The sequence below is a fragment of the Nannobrachium achirus genome (assembly GCF_963921795.1).
Source record: "Nannobrachium achirus genome assembly, chromosome: 21".
Taxonomy (NCBI): domain Eukaryota; kingdom Metazoa; phylum Chordata; class Actinopteri; order Myctophiformes; family Myctophidae; genus Nannobrachium; species Nannobrachium achirus.
This window is the reverse complement of record NC_137828.1, coordinates 46,766,915-46,782,567: the sequence shown is the minus strand read 5'-3', so window position 1 is coordinate 46,782,567 and position 15,653 is coordinate 46,766,915. Positions and strand designations below refer to the sequence as shown.

The 15,653-nt window shown below is 41.9% G+C and overlaps 1 protein-coding gene across 1 annotated transcript in view; it reads right to left on the bottom strand.

The window, feature by feature from the left end:
* The window catches only part of kcnh2b (potassium voltage-gated channel, subfamily H (eag-related), member 2b), a gene marked incomplete at both ends in the record, with an annotated part of 439,516 nt that overhangs the window by 174,983 nt on the left and 248,880 nt on the right, over positions 1-15,653 (bottom strand). Inside the window, 4 exons of the mRNA XM_080751803.1 lie at positions 2,451-2,662; positions 3,273-3,556; positions 3,988-4,210; positions 5,835-5,990. Coding sequence (XP_080607929.1) covers positions 2,451-2,662; positions 3,273-3,556; positions 3,988-4,210; positions 5,835-5,990 — 875 coding nt within the window. The remainder of the gene's footprint in view (positions 1-2,450; positions 2,663-3,272; positions 3,557-3,987; positions 4,211-5,834; positions 5,991-15,653) is intronic.

The window sequence follows — 15,653 nt, the reverse complement described above, 5'->3', positions numbered from 1 at the left end:
GAGCACACACACACACACACACACACACACACACACACACACACACACACACACACACACACACACACACACACACACACACACACACACACAGACATGCAAACAGCCCCAAGGTGAAAAAGGTGACACATTTTTATGGGGATAAAATGTGCGCTGCGCGCAGCGCCGCGCGAAATTTTTGACCATTGTTTTACTGAATTTGCACGTTTCTAACTCGGTTAAACAGTGACTTACTCATACATATCATACATATGCAGCAAAATTGGACTTGTTGCCTACCACCAATTGTTCTAGAAATAATAAAGAAAATTAAATCTACAATAATATAGCCTACAGATATACCGGTAGTTATAGGAATATCCTAATATTTAGGGACTTGTCTTTAATAAACAGGCATAGACAGTGACAATGTGCACTGTGAGCTTGTAGGTCGGCTATTTTAACTACTTCTTAAATAGGCCTATTTGTTTTCTAAGATCATTTCTTAGATCATTTTGTATTTTATTTATTCATGAAATTAGAAAAGTAATTTACTTTTTTTTTTTTTATCATGAAATGTTTAGCTTTTTTGGGGAGGGAATGTTTTTTGAAAATGTTTTGAAATAATTAAAAATGAAATGTAGGAAACCAAAAATGATCCCAACCCAGTGTTTGGGAAACAGTTGTAAATCACAGATGATTCATTTAGTGGATTCTCCTGGCTGACTTTTTGCAATCTAGCTAGCCATCATCGTCAAAGAAAAGGTCGATCCTTTTCACTTGTAACTCGAGCTCAGTTAGTCCGTTCTTAAGTTGAGAGACCAGACTTTTTGTAACTTGTCTCAGCATCCTCCTTCTGTAGGAAGAAGCATAGAGTATATATAAAATAGAGAGCGGACGAGCCCCGCCCCCACTATCATTTCAATGCAAGTGCTCAGTGGCGTTTTGAAGCAACGGCTACGTGCTAGCATGTAGCTAATCCAGGTGCATTCTGGGGAATGGCCCCACTATCTAGTGGGGCCAAACGTCACGAATGACGTCACGAACGACGTCGACGTCCATTGAACCCTATTGTAGACCCCAGCGCCGCGCTCTTATGCTCGTGCATGTATGTTTCACCCCGCCTGAAATTCCAGCTTTGGCCAGTAGGGCGGCCGCTTCAACATTTGCAAGCCGTTCTGGGGGCTTGGGAAGAAGTCACGGCGACTCTAGCGTTAGCATGTGGCTAAGCTAGCGAATCATCGTAAAATCAACAAGGCTATAACCGATAATATCACATCACGCATCGATGCAGAATAGCGCACGACCGCGATGCAAGCGAATCAAACAGCCAACAGTCCACAGTCACACCACAACTACGGCAACTTTGGGAGCTTTGAGACTATGAGCGCTCAGCTCTGTCTGTGGCTCGCAGTGCACTGAGTGCAGTCAGTGTTGACTTTGAGCGCTGCCAGCTGACGACGACGTCACATGCAAGAGAAGGGACTCAGGGAGCGCTTGATTTATTAAAAAATAAAACGACCCACTTCCCCATCCACCTTCAACACCATTGTACTGACAAAACGGATGGCGCCGAGAATAAGAAATAAACGCTCCTCTTCTCACTGCTGCTCTGACGACACGACACCCCCCCACCCCCCTAAACAATTTTTTAACGAATCTGCACGATTCACACAAATGACCAATTTGGATTCAAAACGGCGATTTTCGCCGAAAAGCTACACGTTTGCATGCCTGCACACACACACACACACACACACCAATATGGAAAAGCGCAGGCACAAAGATGCACCCACTTGCATGCACACGTGAGCAAATGGACTACGATTGGCTCTGGCAGAGTGTTGTATAGAGAGAGTGGCGTCACTCCCGTTCACTTCATGGGGCCAGGTCTTCCACGCACACATCTATTGGCGTATAGTGACAAACCGCGAACCGGAAGTTTACAGAATGCATTGAAGTCTATGAGGTGTAAAGTGACAATGAACCACGTGACCAGCACTGTTTCTGACCCCGCAGTGGCAGAACTCTCTGATTAGACGACTCTGGGCTCTGGCCATAACTGGAGTCCCAGGTTTCGTTTGATTGGCACAGCAGCGTTCCAGTTCAAAACCGCTGCTATGCCAATCAACACAGAAACACAAAAATGCTTTGCCAAGCCACAAACACTGGCCATCCACTAGACTGAGACGTTCAATCTTTTAACTACATTCACTATGGAACACTGAACAGCAATTCAATTAATAATTTTCTACTTCATCGCACAACCGTGTCACTCGCTGAATATCAGCGAGCCAGAATAGATTAAGATTAGGCTTTATACCAACCAAGATGTTGCCAACAGTATACACGTGCCACAACAACGAGAGAGATAACTCTGCACCAAACCAACGTGTGCACAAACATACTCAAGTACTCTCGTCTAGACTTGCTCATGCGATACCGTAACACACACTGGTAGGTCCTCTTACCTGTGTGACTTTCTCAGTGACGTTGTGCGTTCGGTCAATGAGTTTGCAGGGGGCGATTATGTCCATCTCCCCGGTGGGCAGGGCGAGGAGCGGATCCGCTTTGAAGTCCACAAAGTTGAGTGTGATCTGTGGGATCTTGGAGATGGTGCGGTAACGCATGAGGTCTGAGTCTGATGTGGAGTTGAGGATGTTGGACTTGTTGTTCATCGCACCTGGAGATAAAGCAGACAAACATACAGAAAGTCAGGGAGAAAAGAAACTGGCGGACAGCTCATGGTGCCCTCAGAAACACAGGGGATGTTCATCCCGTATGAATGCTGTGTATAATAGAGTTTTAGGGCAACAGATAGGGACAACTTTCAGATATTTACATACAGAATATCTAACAATATCAATTGCTTTTTTATATGGAAATGACTTAAAATGAGAAAAGTCCTGAAAAGGTGTCGATATACTGTAGCAGAATGCAGAGAAATTATATCACAAATAGAAGAAGTTGCTAGTGCGACATACAGTATTCAACTGGCCTATACAGTAAATGTACATTGTAAACATATAGCATTCAAAATCAGCAACATTTGCAAAGAAGCTACATTTGCAATGTCCATGTATATTGAGTGTGTCCCAGTATTTTGTCGAGGGATGCAGTCAAGCAGCACAAGGTAGCCTACTTCCACTCCTCATAGCATTGAGTGTTGGAAATGACGGGTTGGCGGATTTAGATGTTTTTTTTTTCACATTAGTTGAATTTCCAGCATTTAGAATTATCTGTTGGCCTGTCTGTCTGACTGTGAAAAATGTACAGTAGCATGTGTGTGATACCTGTGCTGCTGCTCGACGGCCTGATGCTAAACCTGCGGGCCTTAATGCGGTCCCAGTCAGGCCTCATGGCCTCGATCTCGTCGACGGACGATGCGCGCCGCATGCTGTGGATGCTCTCCCGCGACAAGGAGCAGTTGGAGGCCGAGCCGTCCGGGTTGAGGCTGTGGCGATGGGGGGCCACACAGGGCGACGACTGGGTGAGAGGACCTACAGGCGGATGGGGCCCCGAGCCCAGCAGGGTGTGTTGGTCCTCCTGATCCTCTGGCCAACTCTGCAGAGCTGACCTAATGCACCCAATGAAACCAGGAAAAGGGAGTCGTTGATTGCTGTGGCTCTTCTCGAAACCCTGCATGCCTTGGAAAAGCCTCTGACTGCATGGTCCAAGTGGATACAATATGACGACGGGTAACTGTACACACATCGACTTTGGGTGCTGGGTTAAGAGAATAACATAGTTTACTTTAAATTAAAGGATAGAATTCACACACTGAACTATGGTTCAGACTTCTTCATTTAATCAACAAGCCATCATTTAGATCCATAATGGATCTTCGTCAGGTCAATAAAGTGGATACAATAATCATTAAAGAAGAAATATCCCAGATTAAAGGGTTAGGGTTAGGGTTAGGGTTAGGGTTTAAGAATCATGAATGTATTGTAATGCCAGTTAAAGGTCTGTAAGATAGGCAATAAAAACAGTAACAGTATACCTTACCTGTTTTCGTTTAATTGCTCCTGGTTTCCTGGTGGTGCAGGGTGAAGGCCAAGGGGTATGAACTCCCCCAGGGGCAGGGACTCGTGGCTGGGGCGTCGGTCCTGATGCAGCGGCAGGGGCGTAGCGGTGGGGATGCGGCCCACCTCAGGGTCGTCCAGAGAGCCCTTGCTGTTGGACAGGGAGCGCAGCATGGGCAGACGAAGCTTGAAGCCTCTGGGTCGACCTGAGACAGAGGGAGGAAAGGAAGGGGGCTCCATCAGCGCAAGTCAGTGCTGTCCAACAATTTGAAAGTAGATCTATCCAGTGTGGGAGAGTTAAAGTATATAGTATAGAGTAGACTAGACGCAGTGGTTCCCAAACCTTTTAGCTCTAGACCAAGAAGAGAAATTAGACGTTTGCCCGGGACCCAAACTAGTGAAAATAGCAGATCTACAAGCACACAACACAGCACTTCGTACCGCATGGCGAGCTTGTAGATTGCATATTTTCACTAATTCTTATTTTTTAATGATATTTCTTAGATGTGTTTGTTTGTTTTAAAATGTATAAAATCATAAAAATATAAATAAATCTTTAACAATTAAATGTTGAAAAAGAAAATGGAATTTTTACTCAAGTCGTGACCATAAAAGAATTCTGTGACTGCACTAATGGGTCCTGACCCACTGTTTGGGAAACAGTGGACTAGATTATTCAGGGAAAGAAAGAAAAGGTGCTCAACTAAGATGAGGGAGCTAATTTTGGATTATGATTAAGGTGGATGTCTCAAAATATTAAAACAGGACAACAACGCTTTATTTTCATTGTAACCTATAGTGTAGTGAATGAGTGAGTTAGTGATTTAGCTAACTATAACAGTCAGTCAGTCAGTCATTCAGCTACTGTAGTTAAAGGAGCTATAGTCAACTTTTTCTTGAAAAACGGATGCTAAAATAAAAATAATGTTTCGAAAATATATTATAAAAAAATAAGCTTCATATATGTGTTTCTATTCAAAAATGACCACAAAAAGTGTAAAATAATGATAAAATTATCATTTTGGCCATTATCAGACCGACACTTTGTTTACATCCTATTCTACCACTTTTTCTAGTCACATGTTCAAATACTGGATTCTGATTGGCTAAATTCCGGAGGTTATGGCAGAACAACCGCCGCAGTTGTGTGAGGACGAGATCAATGCGCCTCAGTGTACATCCGGGGACTTCAGGAGGTAGTCGGAACACCTTTCCCCCAACCAACATATGACGGTCGTAGCGGTCCTATGTTTACTAACGTGCGTACGACGTCGCCGATTTATTTGGATCCAATGCAATCCGCCAACTTTAAAGCCCCTTTTCTCTGAACCTATGCCTTTCTGGAAGCGAACAGCCTCTATTTACGGCCGGAACGGTCCTTCTAACTGACGTTAGCTTAGCTGTATGCTAGACATCTTTCTCTGCATGGAGTTGGCGTCATCTGGTGGTGAGTAGAAGATGTTGTTTGTGGAACTATTTGCTGTCGTCGCGGAAGTTTTATAGGCAATAATGATTGTAACTTAATATCCTTGCAAGTTACAACTATGTGTTTTCTTTCATGTATACGGAAAAAAGTGGTAGAAAAGCTATTTACCACTCGGGGTCGGACATTATGCTCTGATAATGTCCTGTGTGAGGGTGTTATCGGACTCGGCTTCGCCTCGTCCGATCACCCCCTCACACAGGACATTATCAGAGCATAATGTCCTCTCACTCGGGGTAAATTGCTTACGTCTATAGACTAGGATGTAAACAAAGTGTCGGCCCTACAATGAAAAAGTTGACTATAGCTCCTTTAATTACGTAGCTAGCCAATAAGACAGTGGGTACCAGTGACGAGCCAGCCCGGCAGGCGATGGTTGAGCTCCTGGTTGGGGTCACTCAGTTGGTCGTCTGTCATGACATCAAAGTTGAGGATGAACATGATCACGACGCCATCCTCGTTCTTCACCGGGACCACGTCCACATAACACTGAAAACATTGACCTGAAGACAGACATGGAGGGAGAAAAGAAAGGCTGTCAAAGGATTGTCTGCATGGATACAACACAAAACTTTTGTGTTACACTGTTATGTTATGTCATGTCATAGCACTGTTATGTCAGCATACAGTATAGTGCTTTGCTCTTATATTTAGCAGGTGCTAAATCACAACTTTGATAACCACAGACAGGCATAATTAGACACTCATGCATGCACATTCTCTCTCTTTATGAAATGCTCATCAGTGCTTATATTGTTCTCTCGCACGCACGCACGCGCACGCGCACACACACACACACACACACACACACACACACACACACACACACACACACACACACACACACACACACACACACACACACACACACACACACACACACACACACACACACACACACACACACACACACACACACACACACACACACACACACACACACACACACGCCTGCATGCTACTCACACTAATCTTCCATAACAGTGTTTAAACAGCTAAGTAAGCATGAAATTAGACTCCATATGATGTGATTTTCACACCTGCAGGCGTTAATATATTATGACCTGAATGTTGTTCAGGCACCGGGGATTTCAACCATCAACTGCAACATCAGACAGACACAGACGCACCCTCACGTGCACACTACCACACACACTCACAAAGACGTTTGCTTAAAGACATTTGGTTAGGAGGATTAAACTCCTGTGTGCTTCAGTTTGACATCATGTGTATTTATATTGTAACACACCAACACACTGTCTTTTCTGTTAGCTTTGTGTGTGTTGTTGTGTGTACAGTCTGTGTAGTGTACAGTATGTGCATGTACAGTATGGTTGTGAGCTAATATGATTTGATTGATTTGTTCAAAGATTTATACACAGAAGTGGCCATGTGGGTCACAATGGTTTTGTTTGACATCCTCAAAAAGAAACAAATACACACTAGCCACATACCCCCATGACCATTTATTTCTCTAATAACAGAATCGCAAAGTCATGAGACACACTGCATTTACTCTGTGAACTCTGCAAAACAGGAAGCCACTAATAGGACCTTGATAGGGTTAGAACAGCCACCAAATGACCTAATGTCATGCAGCATTATCCATGCTTTTAAGATCTCTCTCAACTGACATCAGCTCACAGAGCTTCACCCCATAATTTCTGCAGAGAAAATACAGTTTTGGGGAGTATAGTGAAAAGCAGCACAGGTGCCTATTGAAATGTACTACGCAGGAAGGATATCTGATTTCACACTACTATGAAACACAAGTAAACAAATCTGATACAAGGACAGTCAGATACAGCGATCTCCATATAGGCCTATAGGCATAAAAGGTAGGGCGAACGAGTACAGCGGGTATTTTGGCAATGGGTACAACAGGTATTGTAGAGCCGAGATGGGCATGCAATATCAACTTGCATAATTCCTGTCTTGCATGGTTCCCGTGTAGACAGGTGTAAAGTTCAAATAAAACAAATAATACAAAACCTGATGACACTCACTGTAGTAGACAGCAAAATCCATCCCGAGTGTTAGTCTAACCGCTTTCAACCTAGCGTCCATATTTTAAGCATATCAAAATCAAACATTTTCATAAATCTTCCATAATAGCAAATAAAGCTGATGTATATGCTCACAAAGGGTCTATTTTCAATATTTTCTTCGCAACACCATTGTATGACGTTGTTAACACTGAGCTTGAGAATGGTCCATTTCTACAGCCCTGGTAGGACAATGAGGTGCATTAAAAAAGAAAGACTTTAAAGAAAAGAATATAAGTAGTAATTACAAATGCAATGTAGGCCTAATTGCTATTTTAACATGGGGATTCACTCTACTGGCTATTTTTAAGCAACCCTGAATACCCTAGGCTGATGTTTTTGTTTTCCAATTAAGAATTTTAAATAACACAGCGGATTAAATACATGGGATGCTACTATGCAATGCAGCTGCAGCCGATAAAACGTGTGTTAGATTTAGGTGCGTTCAGAGCCATGCGTGTGCAAGCATAGAGAGTAGGCCTACTGACACAACAAAATCTAACACACCCATTATTACCCTTATTAACTGCAGCTGTGTTACTTACGTCATGGTAAGGCCTGCCATGCCCATGCAATGTTCATTTTGATGACTAAGAATAAATATATTGACTAAAATATTAGGGTATTATAAGTCATTTTATGTTTGGTTGTGCTTGGTTGCGAGTGTAAAATCACCCAGACTATAACCAAAACGTTTCAAATATGACTAAAACTAAATTTAAAAGACTATGACTAAAACAAAGTCAAATTTTAACACTGCCATGTGTTTACCCATCTATAGTTGTTAATCTGAAACGTCCCCCCTTAAAGTTGGTAATATCACTCCTACTACAGTTTCCCTGTTCTTTCCATTTCTCTTACCTGGTCAGTGAAGGGCAGTGACCGGCACAGTGAGTGGTGACCAGATGAGTAGAGCAGGGATGCGTTGCTGACAACCTATTATGTTGTACTCGCCACTCTACTCTATTGCCCGGCTGCCTCCTCTATCACCCTGCAAATCGCCTGTCATTCACCTCCCATCACCACTGGAGAGTGGGTACAAATATGATTGGAGAACAACGTAATCCCAACAACACAAGAGAGATTTTCTTTTATACCACAGCGGGGGCAAAAAACGAGGATTACACCATCTGGCCCTGTGTGTGTGTGTGTGTGTTTAAGTTTGTATACATGCGTCCCATACTGTATGGACAATTGCACATACACTGTAGGCCTGCATGAATTATTGCCTTAAATCTAGTACTGTATGCTCATTCACAATGTTTTCGATCATTCATGCCTCTGTCATCAGCAGCTGTTACTTTATGCCATGTTAAGCAATCAGAGATAACATGTATGTTTAAGCACAGAATTCATACAGTACATAATGCACAAACTCAGAAACGTTTGCAGCTTTGCCAGGCTGCAACATCCCACATTGGATTGAAAAACAGCAGATTTAACTTCACACCTCATTACGTTTTATCCATGTCACATTTTCTGTTGGCTGTGGTTTGTAAACACCATTCGAAGTTGTGCCCTCCACCAGACTCAATGACACCAACTAGCACACGCCTATTGTACTGTAATGGTATGGTACGCACACTTGTGTGATGCATGTGACCTGGATTTGGCCTAGTCAGCTACATAAGGGATTAAGCATATACATTTCAAGTAAAGCACAACCTATTTTGTTCGGAATCAACAATAGGTTCTCTCCGGTTCAGCTATACCTACAGTACTGCGCTGATTTAAAATGAGCTTGGCGGTCAAACAGGGCAACAGTTTAATCTAGGTGGCCAAATGTCCCCCATGAATGCATTCCAATGCAACATGTAGCTTGTAGCAGCTGATAATCTGATTTGGTTGGGATCCATGGGGAGATTAAACCAAAACCACGTCTGAAATACACCAAAGCTCATCGAAGACAATTGAATTGCACCGAGGAGGGCCCAGTTCTCTCTAGCTTTTACTTTACTGGGGTACTTTTACTTTAATGCAGTATTTCCAATTGTCTATACTTTTACTTCTACTCCGCTACATCTCAGACGCAAATGTTGTACTTTTACTCCACTACAATTATTTGAAAACTTTAGTTACTAGTTACTTTGCAGATATAAATTATTAATTATAAAACATACATCCATTATGTTATACCTTGGCTATTTGAAAATAGCCGATCTACAAGATCGTGACGCGTTGTGAGCTTGTAGATCTGCTATTTTCAAACAGTTTAGTACTTTTACTTTTGGTAATTAAGTACATTTTCATATACTTTTGCTCTTTTACTCAAGTCAATTTTGAATTCTGGACTTTTACTTGTAACAGAGAATTTTCGACATTGCATTATTGATCCAAGTACTTTTTCCACCATTGACAGCGAGGCAAGTGCTCAAGAGAGAACATACAATAGTGTCAATTGCCTAAGCTGTGATCCTGGGCGTTACTCTCCCTCTGCCAACCTGGGGAGAGCCCCGAACTGAGCTCATGCTTCCCTTCAATGCATGAGGAGTGAGCATGCCGCTTCTTATCACCTGAAAGGGGAGAGTTTCCCCGGTAGGACGTATAGCGCGTGGAAGGAACACGTTATTCCAACCTTTCTCCTCCATCAGGCGCCCCGGCTGACCAGGGAGAGGAACATGAAGTGTGCACCGTGTACCAATTGAAACAAATGAAAGCATCCATTCAATATCTTTTTTAAACTGTTGTATTCATTTTTTTTATTATAGGCTACTCAAGCATGCTTTCATAATGTGTTTATCTTGCTGTCTTAATGCTTAATGTATTGTGCAAAGCACTTGGAATTGTCTTGTGTTGAAAATGTACAAACTTGCCACGCATTTCTTTCACCGATGTTCTCCAGCACAAAATGAGTGCATATACTGTACGGTGGCAGGAATGAAGCAAGGAAACGAAAGAGGACGCCAGGAAAGGAATAAAAGAAGGAACAGAGCAAAGACATGGACAGAAAGAAAGCAAGTAGGCAAGGGGGAAAAAAAGATGTGATGCACCTCACTCAATTGGAAAGTGTTTTGGTGTGGTCTAGCATAGCCTTGTATGAGTCTGGAGAGAGAGAATACGGGGTAGGAGGAGGATTAGTCCCACAGGAACATCTTACAACAGCTTAGCAGGTGAATGAGAGGATTTGACTCTAGCCTCAGGTAACCCTGTGTCAGACCATGTAAAATGATTGATTTCAGCAGCAGGCGTTCTCTGTGGGGGGAAAAAAACACGCTTTTGTGCCCTTTTGGCACTTGCAAAAATGAAAAACCTGTCTCTTCCCTTATTCTGTCTCCTCTGTGTGTCGGCTAACATGCTGGATTAGAAACTACGTTTATAATCTCTGGTATGAAACAAGTGGATTAAAGGAAAACAGATTAGTGCTTGATCAAGCCCCCCCCCCCTTACTTGTTCACAGGGGAGGCATGGGTACAAGGTTAGAGGTCAGTGGGTGCATGCATGGGTGGGGGGGGGGGGAGAGAGAGAGAGAGAGAGAGAGAGAGAGAGAGAGAGAGAGAGAGAGAGAGAGAGGCATGCAGGCAGAGAGAGAGAGAGAGAGAGAGGCAGACAGGCAGAGAGAGAGAGAGAGAGAGAGAGAGCAAGATTCGTGAGCTGCTGTGATAAGAGAAGGATATCAAATGGAACCCAACCACCTTAAAAAACATTTTCTAAAACGGCTAGTTCCATTCCTTGATTCTGATTGGCTGGTTGCCATGGTATACCTGAGACTATAACCCACACCTTGAATCAGTTTATATCAAAGCCAGGTGCGTTATTTCTTTCCACTGTGCCGTGAGGCTGAACTAGAGAAGCGAGCGTTTGATTTCCTCTCAAATCCTGCCGTGCGGGTGCTTCTAAGCACCGCCCGCATGCATAGGACAGTGACTGAATGGCTCCGGGCAGGGCTTGTAAAAGCAACAAGCGCCCTCTATTCTCCAGGCACCACTCGGCTGTTTAGCTTAGGTTGCTATGCTAGCGTTTTTGATGTGATGTTCACCCACATATAGCAGCTAAATCTGGATGAAAATAAACATGTGTATGGATCGAATGTGGTTCTTAACTTCTTAACATGAGACTTATCTAACACAAGTGTTGTTTCCCTATTTTTTTGCAAAAAGAATGACGTGACTTTGTAAACACACACTGGCTTCCGTAAGTTCTGCTCCTGGATGTGGCTGCATGGTAAACGCAAGGAAATGTCTCTTCCTGGTGGCGGAGAAGTGTACTTTTTTCTTTAAATAATGCAATGCAATTTTCATGTTGCAATATTGTGACTGTTTTAGAAAAGCAATAAGCCACGCGAGGCTTGTGGTTACCAGGGTAGTATACACCGGCTGAGAGGGTCGGAAACACTCGGCTGACGCCTTGTGTTTCCCAACGCCTCTCAGCCGGTGTATACTCCCCCGGTAACCACTCGCCTCTTGTGGCTTATTGATTTAGTATATATCCCTGCTCTGCCTGCACGTTACCGTGATGCATGAAAACTGTTTTCACCTGTACATATTTTGTTCTGATTGTATTGTATTGTGTACACTTCTGCTTTGGCAATGTAAACGTATGTTTTCTCATGTCAATAAAGCCCTTTGAATTGAATTGAATTGAATTGAGAGAGAGAGAGAGAGAGAGAGAGAGAGAGAGAGAGAGAGAGAGAGAGAGAGAGAGAGAGAGAGAGAGAGAGAGAGAGAGCCTTCAGCGAGCCTGTCAACAGTGTAGCTTGAGATGATCAGATACTGTACAACATACAAGCCAAGGTCCGTTCAAAACCGTTTGAAAGGGTCATGTGATAAAATATCAATTAGCACCCTTTAAAACTCCCCACGTGATGAAGACAAAACCAGTCAACATGTAGATGTTTCTCTATAATAACCATTGTTTCACTTCTGTGTGAGAAAGGGTTTGTACAGTAAGTCATTAACTCTCCTACTGCCAGATTATTTATTTATTTATTGGGTCTGGTGCCATCAAAAAGCTGCTTACCTTTGCGACGTTATAGTAGATAGACAGACATTTATTTATTTATTATTATTTTTTTATTTTTTTATTGTGCAATAGTGCACTTTGGTCTGCCAGGCAGCAGAGGGCGGCGTCATGCTGAGAATGAATGTGATTTGCCTGTTACGTGCATTCAGACCAGTCACTGGCCACAGAGCCTCACAGCCAGAGAAATCAACAAGAAAGTGAATTGGTCTCCGTTGATGTTAACGCATAATGGATTTTTTACACCATCACCGCGGAAAATGTGTTTACAGTACACGGCGGAGCGACCCCTCATCAGCTTCAACAAGGTAAGCGAACGAACGAACGAACGCGAACGAGCGCCGTATTGGCGCGGAGGTCTCTTGGGAATTGGGGCGAACAGGAACGTCCAAAGCAGTATAAGAGTTAAGTTGGCTAAGCACCTTGTACACAGCCTATTCAAGGTGCGCATGTCGCCCCATCATTTCGCCCCACTGTTCTGTATAAAAGGTACATGGGTCAGTGACGTGACGCCCCAAAAAATGTGTTTTTAAAAAAACTTTAAATTGCAGGCATAAAAGTTATTTACTTTTGTTCTACTCACTCTCAACCTTATGGAAATACATTTTGTTTTTAGATATTTTATTGGAATCAGACTTTATTCAGCAGTTTGTTGTACTTGTGCCTAAAATCGTCATATGGTGTGACATGAAAATAATTGTTCATAAAATGAAAATGGAGTACATCTTTCTTAAGTTACTCACTTTATCAAAGTCCTTTATCATAACTAACCAGTGATCCACTATAGTTTTTTGAAAATTAATTATATCTGTATATTTTTTTCATAATCGACACTCTGTGTGAGGCCCATGTTCATGATCTTACAACATATTTTAAATGTATTCTGTCAAAACTTTCTCTAAAATTACACAAATATTTGTGACTCTTCCTGATAATATTCTCTATGTAATCCATAAACATTTTTTTGGTTTAATCATTAATAAAGGTATGATTTCTCACTATTTGGAATGTCACACCAAATGATTTAGTGTCACACCGTATGATCATATCTTCATGTGTCAAAGCAAACTGTGTTTTAACCTACCTATTAGTGAGTACTGAACTTTACTGATTGATTAAACAATTACCCAGGATAACATGGCCTTAATATTTCTGAACAGGATATTATTGTAGGGCTTTAACATGGGATAAGAAAGAATTGTAGTAGTAGATGGATGATGAGGATGTGCACAGGAATGCTACGCACACCTAAGTCTTCTGCCGGCCCACGGCAGAAGGATCCTAAAGGGACAATAAGGCGCATAGCCACACTTGGAGCCAAGGCATTGAAGGCAACATTTTATTAACACCAATTAGTGGAAACAGAACTCAGCATTCAGGTAAATTGCTTTTTTCCGAAGTCTCCTGAACTTGAACACAGCATTTTTTTGTGTTGAACAAATGTAATTAGGAATCATGACATTACACCACATCTCCACTAGCTAAAGAGTGCTGGGTTGCGCAACTCCGAAAATAGCTGATCTACAAGCTCTCGCAGCACAACGTGTTGAGAGCTTGTAGATCAGCTATTTTCGCTAGTTTTGTCTCGGGTCCTACCTTAACACTGTCCACTGTCCAGTCCAGTGAGTGAAAGTACAAAAGTATTAGATCAGATTAGATTATACATTTAGACTGTATTGTACATCAGCCAGTCGTATTTGGTGAGGGTAGCAAACCGGCTGCCTTGTTGCGGTTCTGCTATGCCACAGACAACCTCCTGCTCTTCGTAGAAAATGCAGTCTCGCCCCTTTGGCTCCTCTCTCCTTGCTGGGTCATTGTTTAGTTTCTCCCTGTACTTTCTCGTTCTCTCAGCACTTGTCATTTTCCAGCTGACAAAAGAAAATGGAATGTATAGTTTAAGACAAAGAGAAAATATTGTTTAGATTGAAACAATATGTTAAGGTTTCTGTGAAGGGGTTTCTGCTCTGTCTGATGAATTTGAAGTATCACTGAATGAAGCTAAATTACATTTTATGTAAAAATGTTTAAAACAAATGTTTAAATGTACAAAAGAAACATGGAACTTTGTTATTTGTTGTTATATCTGTAGTTAAATACAGTATAAATCATATGGTGTGACAGTCAAGTCATATGGTGTGACAAGCAGACATGTCACACCATATGATTAAGTGTCACACCATATTACTGTTTTCTCCATTTAGGTTTACCTTGAGGCTACTATGTACACATTAGCATGCTAACAGCATGCTAGCTATAACAAAGCAGCCTAGATCTACATGGAAATATGACCAAAACTTCAAATAACTTAAGCTTTTTTTAAAGAAAAGGTGTCACACCAAAAGACATCCAGAATGGTGAGTTTGTCAACGTTTCAACAAGATGGCATTTCATGAAAATGTTAAAATCATAACTCACCTCAGACACCTGTCTTGCAGTTGTGCTGGGAGTGCTGAATAGCCTTACAGAAGAAGGACCTCTCTAGCCAATAGGTGTCCAAATAATTGCCTGTTTAATTTTTCCAAACTAGTGTCACACCAAATGATTTTGGGTTGGGGGACAAAATGTTTTTGATCAGAAATGACTGAAAACATTATGCTTTGACTTTGAAAAGATATAGGCTCAAAATAGACATTTTTTTTAGCCTAAATTCATTTTCAAATGATTTTTAGCAATTCTTTTTCTTAGTTTTATTCAAGTTCCCACTTTGAGAAACAAGGTCAGGACAGTCACACCATATGAGTTTTGCCATGTTTGGTTGAAGATTCTGAAGAAATGAGGAATTAAATGTTTTAATCTTGAGTAAGTTCACATAAAGCTTAAGGTCCTGCACAATATTCAGAAGGTTTTTGACAAATATATTTTTTATTTATACATGTTTGACACCGAGGACAGCAAAAACGTTACGTCACGTCACCCACCCACATACATTGATCGGGGGAGCATTTTTATGCCACCTTTGAGACAGCAGTGAAGGTAGTCAAAGAGTATTTTTCTTCTCAATGGATATCTTAAAATGAACTGCCCCTTCCTTTCCCTTTCCATAAGAAAGTAGTGTCAATAAAAATAAACTGCTACAGAGGAAAAACACAGTGAATGGTGAAATTGTGATTTACACTTTAAATACATTTAATTTCAGTGTATGTGAAAACGATGGAATTTGAGGGG